Source organism: Oncorhynchus masou, chromosome 9, assembly GCF_036934945.1.
Source record: "Oncorhynchus masou masou isolate Uvic2021 chromosome 9, UVic_Omas_1.1, whole genome shotgun sequence".
NCBI lineage: Eukaryota > Metazoa > Chordata > Actinopteri > Salmoniformes > Salmonidae > Oncorhynchus > Oncorhynchus masou.
Genome location: NC_088220.1, coordinates 63,904,234 through 63,919,029, shown reverse-complemented (window position 1 = coordinate 63,919,029; position 14,796 = coordinate 63,904,234). Strand labels below are relative to the sequence as shown.

Here is a 14,796-nt window from a genome sequence, read left to right as displayed (position 1 = left end):
AATGGTGCTACCTGTCAATGATTTTAGAGACTGGTATAATGATGATTTAAATGGTCTGACCATCCATATCTGTTTACACATGATTGTCCCTAACTACCTGCGGAGGTGGTCAAAACGATCTGATTACAGTCAGATCACAATGAGTCTTTTAATCGCCTACACCTGTCTAAAAATGTGGATACAATCAGAATGTGGACAAGATCAAGACAAAGGACACATGTTAGAACCAGCTATAAACGTGGCTCTAGAGAACGTGTTTGAACAGCAAGCAGGAGATGACAATGTTTCAGTAGCAGTCCTCCTCGGCTACTCCTTAACTATTTCTCAACTTCATGACTAAAACATGCAGAGTTTCACAGCTGACTCTGACTGTACTATTGTTTTCGTCTGCTCCTTTTCTCAGTGATTGGTGGTTTGGTACATAGGCCCAGATGATCCAATAAACTTAGCGCACAGTACACCAACACAGCTCAGGCTTTGGCTGAATGGCTCTAACTGTGGAGAAAGAAAAGAATGTGTCATTGTCCCACCACTGAGAGATTGCATGAACCTGGCGAGGTCAGGAGATTCACTAGAAACCCAGTATTGTTGTACAGACAAAATAGTCAATTTCACAACCTCCTATTAATAGTATCCAGGGCTATAGCTCCACTTCAATACAACACACAGTGGAGACCTGGTGAAACATCTCACTAACATGAAAGAATTGTATAGAGAGGGCATGTTTCACAGTCTAGACAAGACAGCAGACATTTCACAGACACTCTACAGGTTTTTAATGGTTGAATCCTACAAGACGATATGGCCATTGACAGCTAAAGCATCCCAAAACTGCACTTTATTGTGGGCTATGGAGGAGGATTGGAACCTCAAGGGGCAGAGAGGAGACTGAGAAAGGGAAGGAAGGAAGAAAATATAATATCTTAGCTAAGCCCTGACCCTGACCACAGTCTTGGGAATTTAAAATGTTAGATACTTAAGGAGTAGCTGGGTGTATAGTACAGCTCAGATCACTGTGATCTAACTATGATCTAACGTCCTAAGGGGGTAGAAGCTTATGTAATTACAGTGCCTTTCTCTCTCTTTGCTGCCGCTGCAACACCCACTCATTATCCAATTGAAACAAGTCCTCGTGTATCATAGCCTCTATTATTACCTATATATACATTTAAGTGTTCAGTAAGAAAGGGAGAATGGGAGCTATATTCTTTGCTGAGGTTGCATAAAAAAATATTCTATAGACAAGTAAATCCCTTTGGTAAATTTACACAGCACAGCAGAACACGTGTTGTTATTAACCATGTGTGTGCTATTGAACACAATTTCATACCGGACAATAAGACACATAGTTGTTCAATGGTGCATGTTAGGGTCACTTGGGACCTCCAAAGTAATATCTATTACCTCAGCTCAAACACAGCAAAAGTCAATGACACCACTAAGGTCTGTGAGGACAGGGAAAATGGGAGCTTTGTGTGGTATCTGTGTACCTGATACACCTAAGTTGTATGCACTGAGTCATGCTGAATCAGACATGGAGAGAGTTTCATAGATCAGCCTTACAGGATGTCTAAGCTTCTGTTGCCCTCCTACTTAGCCACTGTATCAGTTACTAAAGCAGACAATATGTGGCCTGTCTGATAGAATCAACCTCTCCTCATACTCAGAAGATAGTGTTTGATGCTTTCCCACAGGCCAAATCACTCTCTAATTAAATGAACCAGACATTCTTAACTCATTGAATTTTCTCTCATCCAAGTTAAAAAAGGACAGAGCCAAGACAGTGGGACAAAAAGCCTTTCTTTGTGTCCTTCGCACCCAAATTGAATTGACGCTGACCCGAGAGAAGTACCCTGACAATCAATTCTCTGACAATCAATTGGTTTTCAACACAACTAAATTGGAATAACCAAATGTAATGTTTCCATGAATATAAGTCTCCATCCCATTATAAGAGCTATTGTAAGCATTAATATGAGACAAAACAAAGCAAAACACTGTACATTCAATGTCAAACAGTGTCAAATGTAGGCCTACACAGTACACACTATTAGAGAAATATTTCCAAAAGGGTTCTGAGGCTGTCTGCATTTATTTATTTAACTAGGAAAGTCAGTTAAGAACAAATTCTTATTTTCAATGATGGCCTAGGAACAGTGGGTTGTTCAGGGGCAGAACAACAGATTTGTACCTTGTCAGCTTGAGGATTTGAACTTGCAACCTTGCAGTTACGAGTCCAACGCTTTAACCACTAGGCTACCCTGCCGCACTCTGCTGCCCCCTGCCATAGGAGTATCCTTTTTGGTTCCAGGTAGATCCTATTTGTGGGGCAGAACTCTGTGGTTCCAGGTAGAACCCTCTACATAGAACTCAAAAGGTTCTACCTGGAACCTAAGGACAGCCGTGGAACCCTTTTTGGTTCTAGATAGCACACGATTGTATGATACCTAATACTCACAGTTTAAGTGTGTTTTAAACATACTTGAAATTGTCTTAAAGACCCATTAGGCTGCAAGGTCTCTGTTACTTTTAGACAGGCACTATTATCTACACTAATGTGTTCACTGGGTCATACTCTGAGTCTACAGTAAGGTAACCACAGGAAGTGTCAGCCCTCAGGTGTCTAGAGCCTCATATGTTTGATCTTTCAACTGATGGGACTGGCACCTACCATCGACTTTCTGTCAGAGACTTTTGCAGCTTTAGACCTTTGTAAATGTCATTGTTAAAATTGCCTGGTTGTTTTTGAAATCGACTATATTGCAGTTTCCCATAACAGACTGACTGATCTCCAAATCATCTCAAATGACTACTCATTATTTGTCTGCTCAGTCGGTGATCAGCTACTGAGCAAAATTTATGCTCCAGAACATGTATTCCCAAACTGGATAATGCCGTCGGGGGTACGCCAAATAAAAATGTGATTTTTATCGTCCATTTATATTTTCCAAAGGGGTTATACATTTGGGTGATGATTTTTTCTCGCCTGAGTAGCCTTGTTTCACTGCCAAAAATAAAATGAAACCATCTAGTGTTCAGCGATATAACAACACAATGTCAAATACAGGTAGTCGACTCAAATAATTAACATCCAATCACATTAACTGTTACTCTCTCGCGGGAATTCCACTGACGGTCAGTATGTAGCCAAACGTAGCTGCTGCTCTTTCCGTTTGCTCCAAAATGGATAAATGGTTCAACAAGTAAGACATATAACAGCTGTACTGGTAGTACTGCTACAACCAGCAGTTCGGCACCAGCACCTGTCGATGACAAGTTGTTCTGCTTCCATGAGCACATCCAATGCTAGCATTAGTAATTCTACATTTGTTGTTAACCCAGCTTGCATGGACACTGACAGTTGTGAATCTGATGCAGCCGAAGAGCTACTGCCCCCTTACCCAGGAAAGCACCTTACAGACAGGGACGTTGGACCATCGAAGAGGCGCAAATACGATGAGAACTACATCGATTTGGGGTTCACTTATATTGGGAGCAATGCCTTTCCTCAGCCAGTGTGTTATAGGTGCAAAGGTACTCTCACAACTCGATGAAACCTTCACTCTTGCGCAGACATTTAAAAACGAAACATGCCAATTTGAAAAATAAGCCACCGTTTTTTTAAGCAAGAATTAAGACAATTTCGAATAGTAAGACATGTATTAAAGCAAAAGATACCATTAATAAGAAGGGGCTAGAAGCATCTTATATGGTGAGCTACCGAGTGGCTAGGACAGGCAAGCCCCATACTATTGTGGAGGACTTAATTCTTCCTGCTACCTCGGATATGGCTGGGACAGTGCTGGGGGAGAAGGCCCAAAAAACTATACAGACAATATCTTCATCAAACAACAATGTTTCACGATGCATCAGTGACATGGCAGGAGATGTTTTGAAACAATTACTGCTTCGCATACAAGCCAGTGAATTCTATGCGTTACAGCTGGATGAATCAACAGACGTGGCGGGCCTGGCACAGATCCTAGTACATGTCCGTTACGTTTATGAAGGGTCAATTAAGGAAGACATCCTCTTCTGGAAACCAGGGAAACAGGAGAGGATATTTTGAAAGTACTGGACAGCTTTGTGACATCAAATGGACTTTGGTGGTCAAGATGTGTTGGTATCTGTACTGATGGTGCAAAAGCAATGATGGAGACATAGTGGAGTGGTAACGTGCGTGCAAGCAGTTGCTCCCGACGCCACTTGGGTACACTGCAGCATCTAACGAGAGGCTCTTGCTGCCAAGGGAATGCCTGACAGCTATAAATACGTTTTGGACACTACAGTGAAAATGGTTAACTTTGTTAAAGCAAGGCCCCTGAACAATCGTGTATTTTCTGCATTATGCAATGATATGGGCAGCGACCATGTAACGCTTTTACAACATACAGTTCTGGTTATAAAGAGGCAAAGAATTGACACATTTTTTTAAAATTGGGAGATGAGCTTAAAGTTTTCTTTACTGACCATAATTTTCACTTGTCTGACCACTTGCATGATGACGAGTTTCTCACACGACTGGCCTGTCTGGGTGATGTTTTTTCTCACGTGAATGATCTAAATCTAGGATTACAGGGACTCTCCGCAACTATATTCAATGTGTGGGACAAAAGTGAGGCTATGATTAAGAAGTTGAAGCTCTCCTCTGTCTGCATTAAGGACAACACACAGGTCTTTCCATCATTGTATGATTTTTTGTGTGCAAATGAACTCTAGCTTATGGACAATGTCAAATGTGATATAGCGAAGCACCTGAGTGAGCTGGGTGCGCAATTACGCAGGTACATTCCCGAAACGGACGACACAAACACCTGGATTCGTTATCCCTTTCATGCCCTGCCTCCAGTCCACTTACCAATATCTGAACAAGAGAGCCTCATTGAAATTGCAACAAGCGGTTCTGTGAAAATTTGATTTAATCAGAAGCCACTGCCAGATTTATAGGTAGGTCTGTGCTCAGAGTATACTGCCTTGGCAAAGCACGCTGTTATGACACTGATAACCTTTGCAACCATGTACCTACAGTGGGGAGAACAAGTATTTGATACACTGCCGATATTGCAGGTTTTCCCACTTACAAAGCATGTAGAGGTCTGTAATTTTTATCATAGGTACACTTCAACTCTGAGAGACGGAATCTAAAACAAAACTCCAGAAAATCACATTGTATGATTTTTAAGTAAATCATTTGCATTTTATTGCATGACATGAGTATTTGATACATCAGAAAAGCAGAACTTAATATTTGGTACAGAAACCTTTGTTTGCATTACAGAGATCATACGTTTCCTATAGTTCTTGACCAGGTTTGCACACACTGCAGCAGGGATTTTGGCCCATTCCTCCATACAGACTTTCTCCAGATCCTTCAGGTTTCGGGGCTGTCGCTGGGCAATACGGACTTTCATGAAAACGAATTACAGGCACAGACTGTGTGAGGAAAATTATTTAAGACTTGAGACTCTCTCCAATTCAACCCAACACTGCAGAGTTATGTGCATCCTTTCAAGCACATCTTTCTCATTAACCTGTGGGGATTTATTCACAATTGTTGATGAACAAATAAGGTTTTATATGTAAGATGGCTAAATAATGAGCTAAATTATTGATTGTTATTATTATATTATTATTTGTGCCCTCGTCCTATAAGAGCTCTTTGTCACTTCCCACGAGCTGGGTTGTGACAAAAACTCGCACTCATTCTTATGTTTAATAAATGTATCATATAGTGTGTGTGGCAGGCTTACAATGATGGTAAAAAAAAAACATTTGAGAGTGCGCTGACCCTGGCGCTAGAGGGGGTACGCAGCTGGAGGTTGAATGTTTGAAGGGGTTCGGGATTCTAAAAAGTTTGGGAACAACTGCTCTCGAACACGGCTTTAGAGAAAAAATACTTTATTTTCAAACAATGTTGATGTTTGCAGAGGAAGGAAAGAGCTCCATCATGTGGTGCAGTTGCAGAATTGACAAAAGACTGTGAACTTTGTCCAGCAGTTGATTGGAAATCATGTTTAACAATGCCAGTTGAGTTTGCCAGTATACAGCTAAGTCAGAGCTAGGGAGTGACAAAGGATGTCATCAGATAGGAAGTCTCGCTCTGGCAGCTGGCAGCTAGAATACCACCTTGTTCTCACTTGACCATGCAGACTTTTCTGAGCGACAGTCTTTAGAAATGGATTCTAATGGAATTGTGGAGAGCAGGATGAATGGGAATGAATTGACAATATGTGGGAGCTGTTTGAGATGTATTCGCAGGTTGATTCCTGTTGAATTCAAAAAAGAAATTCTTGAATTATCAACAATGGCTGGGCCTGTGGTAAGAAACATCTTTATTACATTTTGCCCACAATTAGGTCAAAGCTATATAAAACTTTGCATTGTTATATTACATTATTATTGTTATTTAGCAGTGATGCTTGCATATGATTGAATTCACTTAAATGCCATTGGCACACTGGATAGTTATAGGTTACTGGTATCTGGCATACTATATAGGTCTGTTTAACCTGAATCCTCGATTCATCTATCACCTGGTCTGTTTAACCTGAATCCTCGATTCATCTATCACCTGGTCTGTTTAACCTGAATCATCGATTCATCTATCACCTGGTCTGTTTAACCTGAATCATCGATTCATCTATCACCTGGTCTGTTTAACCTGAATCATCGATTCATCTATCACCTGGTCTGTTTAACCTGAATCATTGATTCATATATAACCTGGTCTGTTTAACCTGAATCACTTGGAATTACCTCAAACCGTAGATTGTTTAACACTTCATAGTGTTAGGCCTATTCACTCCACATATGCCTGATAGTATGTACAACGACATCAACTGATTTATCAAATGTTGTGGATGTATTCTATTCTTACCAGGTTATGGCTCAGCTCATGGTCTTTTTAGTTAGTTTCGTCAGTACAATTTTCTGCGGCCATTTGGGGAAGACAGAACTGGCAGGGGTCACTCTCGCCATAGCTGTAAGTATTGATTGATTTATGAGTTTATATCACTTTTTTATTACAACAATTCTGGATAATATTATGAGGGCCCTCGGAGTGTGTTGTCAGGAAAATAACCTCACACTCAACATCAACAAAACTAAGGAGATTATTGTGGACTTCAGGAAACAGCAGAGGGAACACCCCCCTATCCACATCAATGGAACAGTAGTGGAGAGGGTAGTAAGTTTTAAGTTCCTCGGCATACACATCACAGACAAACTGAATTGGTCCACTCACACAGACAGCATGGTGAAGAAGGCGCAGCAGTGCCTCTTCAACCTCAGGAGGCTGAAGAAATTCGGCTTGTCACCAAAAGCACTCACAAACTTCTACAGATGCACAATCGAGAGCATCCTGGCGGGCTGTATCACCGCCTGGTACGGCAACTGCTCCGCCCACAACCGTAAGGCTGGCAAACTACCTGCCCTCCAGGACACCTACACCACCCGATGTTACAGGAAGGCCATAAAGATCATCAAGGACAACAACCACCCGAGCCACTGCCTGTTCACCCCGCTATCATCCAGAAGGCGAGGTCAGTACAGGTGCATCAAAGCTGGGACCGAGAGACTGAAAAACAGCTTCTATCTCAAGGCCATCAGACTGTTAAACAGCAACCACTAACATTGAGTGGCTGCTGCCAAAACACTGACTCAACTCCAGCCACTTTAATAATGGGAAATGATGTAAAATATATCACTAGCCACTTTAAACAATGCTACCTAATATAATGTTTACATACCCTACATTATTCATCTCATATGTATACGTATATACTGTACTCTATATCATCTACTGCATCTTTATGTAATACATGTATCACTAGCCACTTTAACTATGCCACTTTGTTTACATACTCATCTCATATGTATATACTGTACTCGATACCATCTACTGTATCTTGCCTATGCTGCTCTGTACCATCACTCATTCATATATCTTTATGTACATATTCTTTCTCCCCTTACACTTGTGTATAAGACAGTAGTTTTGGAATTGTTAGTTAGATTACTTGTTGGTTATTACTGCATTGTCGGAACTAGAAGCACAAGCATTTCGCTACACTCGCATTAACATCTGCTAACCATGTGTATGTGACAAATAACATTTGATTTGATTTGATTTATTATCCCGGGTACTTGTCTGTTTGTGCCATCATGTGACTTTTGCCACTCCTTGTCATGCCAAACCTGATGGCACAAACAGACTGGTACCTGGCTGTGGTAATATTGAAATTACAGGACACCATGATATTGACATTTTCAACAAATTCTCAAAATCTCTATTCTGGTCTTCCAGGTGATTAATGTTACAGGTGTCTCCATTGGGTATGGTTTATCATCAGCGTGTGACACACTCATATCTCAGGTAGGAATGAAACCTGGTCTGTTTCCTCCTCCTAACACAGAGCACTGTCTCCAAAATGTTATCAAATGTGCCTTCACTCTAGCTCTGGTCCAGGGGGTCACACGCGGCTTGCTGGGGCTCAGCTTCTGCAAGGAGCATTTAACGCCCTGGACCAGAGCTACATTATCCTGCCGTGCCACTCAAAGGTGAACTTGATTATGGTTCCTTGCAGACTTTTGGGAGCCGTAACCTCCTGAAAGTTGGGGTCATTGTACAGAGAGCCATCCTCATTCAACTTCTGGCCTGTTTCCCATGCTGGGCTGTTCTCATCAACACAGAACCAATCCTCCTGGCTGTCAAACAGAGCCCAGAGGTCGCCAGGTAGATCAGACCCCTCCAGTCACTGCAAACAGTTACCCCAGATCTAATAGATGTCTAAAATTGCACTCTATTCCCTATATAGTGCACTACTTTTGACCAGGGCCCATAGGGAATAGGATTCCATTTGGGACGCAGACTATATCTCTGAATTTGGCTGTTTTCTCTCATTCACAAAGTGACATGTAGAGATTGGTTTGTAGAATGTGATTATTGTTTTGGATCATTCTGACAGAGCTCTCGTATTTCACTTTAGGCTGTCTCAGGTGTATGTGAAGATTTTTATGCCAGCACTCCCAGTGAGTATACCTATCTATCTACCCAGACACACGTGTACACAATCAATTAAGAAAATAATTAATTTACCATGTCAATAACTTACTAAAACATGTTTATCATTTATTTTTTAACAGGCCACATTTATTTATCAGCTGGAGGCCAGATATCTACAGAATCAGGTTAGAGCTAACCTAGACCTCAGGTCAGTCACCCTGCAAAGAGAATTATAACCTGACCATTTGATCTGAATGAGACTTTATTGTCCTTCAGGGAATCATATGGCCGCAGGTCATCACAGGTGTGGTGGCCAACGTACTGAATGCCCTCATCAACTACATCTTCCTCTATGTTCTGGACCTGGGTGTGGCGTGAGTGTCATCCCCAGAGAGGGAATCCTCTGTCACCATCATTACCATTGAGGGCTATAGGATGGGATGGTAATTGTTAGCACTGAGGGCTATAGGATGTAATGTATGTTGTGGATTGTTTTCGGTTGACAGTGGGTCTGCGTGGGCCAACACCATCTCTCAGTTCTCTCTGGCTGCTATACTTTATGCCTATATCCTGTGGAAGGAACTACACAAGGCCACCTGGGCAGGTGAGATATGATTCCACTAAAGTAGAGATTATACCGCCAAATCCACAAACTCTTTGAACTCTCTGAACTCCCAGTCTATGACTTAAATGGATCACATACAAAGGGATGCATAATACACATTTATTAGTATGCATTTATTGAGGGGAGCAGCAGTGCCATGTCAAACCAAGTGCTCTGTTTGTGGCTTCCTAATGTATTAACACAGCATGGTTTTGGTTTAGACCCAAACACCTTCTGTGAGAACATTAGCATGAGCCTTTCAGGGACGATCCCAGTGTCCGAGCCTTGTGTTCCCCTGTAGGTTGGTCTAGGGAGTGCTTGGAAGACTGGGGCACCTACATCCAGCTGGCTATTCCTAGCATGATCATGCTGTGTGTGGAGTGGTGGACTTATGAGATTGGAGGCTTTCTAGCAGGTATGACAACATAGATATTTGGGTTGTTTTGATGTCTGTGACTGCCATTGATCTATTTTTTTAAAGTGAAATGTTGCTCTATATTTGACTATTTTCTTGTGGATACTTCTACACATTACAAACGGTTTAGATACTACAGTGTTTCTACTTTGGTTTGATATCCTGTCTCACTACCTCTCAATGGCAGGTCTGATAAGTGAGGTGGAGCTTGGAGCACAATCAGTCGTCTTCGAACTGGCAAGCATTTGCTACATGGTAAATATATAGTTGAGATTTACTAGAACTTTTCGGCAAATGTTCATCCATCAGACTATATATTCACACCAGGCACATAGGAAGTGAATGATCTGGTTGCAGTCCCAGAGATTGATCATGGTGTGTGTGTGTGTGTGTGTGTGTGTGTGTGTGTGTGTTGTCAGTTCCCTCTAGGGTTCAGTGTGGCTGGCAGTGTGAGGGTGGGCAGTGCTCTGGGGGCTGGAGATACAGAGCAGGCCAAGCTGTCTGCCAAGCTGGCCATGTTCTGTGCTGGTACATGTGCCTGCCAAACACCTCAAATGATATTTCAAAGCTTGACAACAGCAAATGAAGCATTCATACAATAATTAAAGGATTCAAAGTTTTACTGGAGATATGTGTTCCGTCTGTGCATGACCTGTTGTCTCTGTCCAGGGTCCGTTTCTGTGTGCTTGTCGGTTCTTGTTGGGATACTGAAGAACAAAATCTCCTACGTCTTTACATATGATGAGTGAGTAATGTAGTCTATGGTAATTAACCAATCCAGATTTGTTCCTGTGGCTTTGGGATCTGTTGATCGTCACCATGGCTAAGCAGTTTGTTGTGTTTTACTACATCACTGGTGTGTTTTATTGTATCGTTATCACCAGACCTGTGTATGAGAGTGAACATTAATAACCTTTCTCTATGACATAACTAAGTCACTCACTGTAATACAGACGTACACTGTCATGAACTTTGCTTACATATTCCTTTACACTTTAACTAGGGTGAGGTGTCTCTATCATTGATTCTACATAACTGAATGTATTTCTTCCCCTTGAATTTCTACCAACAGGCAGATCAGAGAGAGGGTTGCTCAAGTTATGGCTTTCTATGCCCCTTTTCTTCTGTTATATGCAATATCGGTAAGGAGTCAATGCTTCTACTGTATCACAACTTATAGCTCCCTTTACTCATCACAATATGGATCCACTTTTTATATCAAAGGTATTTATGTATCTAAATGTAACTGCCAAAATAAAGGAAACACCAACATAAAGTGTCTTAATAGGATGTTGGGCCACCATGAGCCAGAACAGTTTCAATGCACCTTGGCATAATTTCTAGAAGTGGAGGGACTCACTGAGATCTCTACTTCTAGCCATGGTAGCGAAATTAATGGGCAGTTTTATACATGACTCTAAGCATGATGGGATGTTAATTGCTTCATTAACTCAGGAACCACACCTGTGTGGAAGCACCTGCTTTCAATATTTTTTTTAACCTTTACCTTAATCTCCCAATATACTTTGCATCCCTCATTTACTCGAGTGTTTCCTTTATTTTGGAAGTTACCTGTATATACAGTGCCTTCAGAAAGTATTCATACCCTTTGACTTATTGACTTAAAATGGATGAAATATATGTTTTTTTCTCACCTGTCTACACACAATACTCCATAATGATAAATTGAAAACTTGTTTTTAGAAATATTTCCAAATGTATTGAAAATTAAATGCAGAAATGCCTTATTTACATAAGTATTCACACCCCTGAATTTTAATATTTTGTAGAAGCACCCTTGGCAGCGATTATAGCTGTGAGTCTTTCTGGGTCTCTAAGAGCTTTCCACACCTGGATTGTGCAACATTTGCCCATTATAATTTTCTAAATTCTTCAAGCCCTGTCAAATTGGTTGTTGATCATTGCTGGACAAACATTTTCAGTTCTTAGATTTTCAAGTAAATTTAAGCCGAATCTGTCACGCCTGCTCCCTGCATTGCGCACTCCTGCCACCATCATTATGCACTCCTGCCACCATTATTATGCACACCTGCCACTATCATTATGCACACCTGCCACCATCATTATGCACACCTGCTCCCCTCGTCACTCGCATCAGCGATTGATTACACTCACCTGGACTCACTCACCTGTGGTTATTTCCTCCCCTATATCTGCCTGTTCTCTAGGTTGTCCCCCGCATCAGCATTAATTGTCGTATATCTTTGTCTTACCTGGTTCTGACGCTGTTTCTGTCCTGTTCCATGTTTGTGCTAAATTAAATGTCAACTCCCTGTACCTGCTTTTCATATCCAACATTTGTCCTTACCACATGAACATTCACTGTCTTCTTGATAAGCAACTCCAGTGTAGATTTGGCCTTGTGTTTTAGGTTATTGTCCTGCTGGAAGGTAAATTCCTCTCCCAGTATCTGGTGGAAAGCTGACTGAACCAGGTTTTCCTCTAGGATTTTGCCTGTGCTATGCTTAAGTGAAATCCCATGTATTTTTTATCCTGAAAACTCCCAGTCCTTTAACAATTCCAAGCATACCCATAGCATGATGCAGCCACCATTATCCTTGAAAATATGGACAGTGTTAGTCAGTAATGTGTTGTATTGGATATGCCCTAAACATAATAGTTTGTATTCAGGACAAAAAGTTAATTGCTTTTTCACATTTTTTTATAGTATTACTTTAGTGCCTTGTTGCAAACAGGATGCATGAGTATTTGTATTCTGTACAGGCTTCCAGCTTTTTACTCTGTCAATTAGGTTTTCTCTTATCATAGCCATTAAACTCTGTAACTGTTTAAAAGTCACCATTGGCGTCATGGTGAAATCCCTGAGCATTTTTCCCCCCTCTACGGCATCTTAGTTAGGGATGACGCCTGTATTCTTGTAGCGACTGGGTGTATTGATACACCATCCAAAGTGTAATTGATAACTTCACCATTCTTTTTTATTTTTACCCATCTATCAATCAGTGCCCTTGTTTGCGAGGCATTGGAAAAACTCCCTGGTCTTTGTTGTTGAATCTATGTTTGCAATTTACTGCTCGACTGAGGGACCTTACAGATAATCGTATGTGTAGCGTACAGAGATGGGGTAGTCATTCAAAAATCATGTCTAACATTATTATTGCACACAGAGTGAGTCCATGAAACTTGTGAGTTGTTAAGCACATTTTTACTCCTGAACTTATTTAAGCTTGCCATAACAAAGAGGTTGAATATTTCTCTACTCAAGACATATCAGCTTTTCATTTTTTATTTATTAATAAAAAATAAATAAAAATAAAACATAATTCCACTTTGACATTATGGCGTATTGTGCAGTCCAGTGACAAAACAACTCAATTTAATACATTTTAAATTCAGCCTGTAACACAACAAACATTTGTAAAAGTAAAGGGCTGTGAATCCTTTCTGAAGGCACTGCACACATGTTTATAGTGGAACTGTCTGCTTCTCCTGTTTCCCCAGGCTGCCTCGGGTAGTATTATAAGGGGGGCAGGGAAGCAGAAGGTTGGGGCGATATGCAACATCCTGGGTTACTATGGGGTTGGCTTTCCTATTGGAGTGTCCCTGATGTTTGCTGCCAAGCTAGGAATCATGGGTAAGAACATCTATAACGCATTCTGAATTTTGTTCTATGAATTTATGGGGTAATACAGTATCACATTTCTTTTTCAGTCTTTTGATTGCTCCAATATTGCACCTGGGCACCTGACTGTTTCGTATTTTAACAACATCACATTGTTGGTTTGTGAAGCAAGGTGACAAGTTGGCTTAAGCGAAGACAAACTGCCGCCAATCTCCCTACTGCCTCTTTCAGTTGTCTTCTCTTCTTTGACTGTTACTGTTATGCGTCCTCTCTTCTCCCAGGCCTGTGGACCGGTCTGTTTACCTGTGTGTTCCTACAGTCCTCCTTCCTCATCATCTATCTATCCAGAATGAACTGGAAGAAAGCCACTGTAGAGGTGAACACAGGCATAACCCTCAAGTCTTTATTTAATTTAATGTAAATGCCTTGAAGGGGATCTTAATGATGTGTTGAGTTGTTTGCAGGCCCAGATCAGAGCTGGGGTACAGGGGAACTCTACAGACATGGGTAAGAAAGTCTACATCAATCATTGACCCTTCACTTTACTGTTCATCATAACTCTCTCTATGGCTTTACAAAGGTATCATTTTATTCTTGGTTATGTAAGAAAGAATGCTCTGTCTAATAGGTGTGTTTATGTGTGACAGACATGGCCCCAGATGCCCATTCAAATGATTCAGCTCCATGTGAGGGCCACAAAGACAGAAATGCCTTGGCTGAAGATGGGGCTGAGGCTGATGGTGAGGCTGGGGACAGGGTGGCCCTCAACAAGGTGGGGGCACTGCTGGCCCACAGGGCCCTGATAATGCGGAGGGCCCTGGCTCTGTGTGTCATGCTCTTCATCCTAGCCCTGGGAATCATCATCAACCTACTGCTCACCAACCTCACTTGATGAACACAGAGTGAGTTCCAGAGAAAATGTTCCAGTTTCAAAATGAATGGGTTCCAGAGATAGCTCCACTCAGTGAGAGTGGTCAGAGGACCACCTAAGCAATGAAGCAGAGAAGATAGGAGTGAAGAGGAGCTGGCCAAACTACAGTATGGTGCCAAAATTCCAGTACTGTTGGTCTGTGAGGAGCAAAGGGGTTACTTATTCTGGACCTTTTCATTAATCATCTGAATGAAACTGTATCACACTGTGAGCTGATTACACAAACCAATCAAACCTA

The 14,796-nt window shown here is 41.4% G+C and overlaps 1 protein-coding gene across 1 annotated transcript; it reads left to right on the top strand.

Moving 5' to 3' along the window:
* Positions 1 to 6,080: 6,080 nt before the first annotated feature.
* LOC135546461 (multidrug and toxin extrusion protein 1-like) lies at positions 6,081 to 14,519 on the top strand. Its single transcript, XM_064974897.1, has 17 exons — positions 6,081 to 6,319; positions 6,881 to 6,982; positions 8,306 to 8,374; positions 8,586 to 8,734; positions 8,988 to 9,030; positions 9,145 to 9,189; positions 9,281 to 9,378; positions 9,511 to 9,608; positions 9,910 to 10,023; positions 10,211 to 10,278; positions 10,443 to 10,551; positions 10,693 to 10,768; positions 11,096 to 11,165; positions 13,507 to 13,639; positions 13,909 to 14,003; positions 14,092 to 14,134; positions 14,275 to 14,519. Exons 1-17 carry the CDS (start codon positions 6,176 to 6,178, stop codon positions 14,517 to 14,519), a joined length of 1,701 nt encoding a protein of 566 aa, XP_064830969.1. The 5' UTR covers positions 6,081 to 6,175.
* Positions 14,520 to 14,796: the final 277 nt, after the last annotated feature.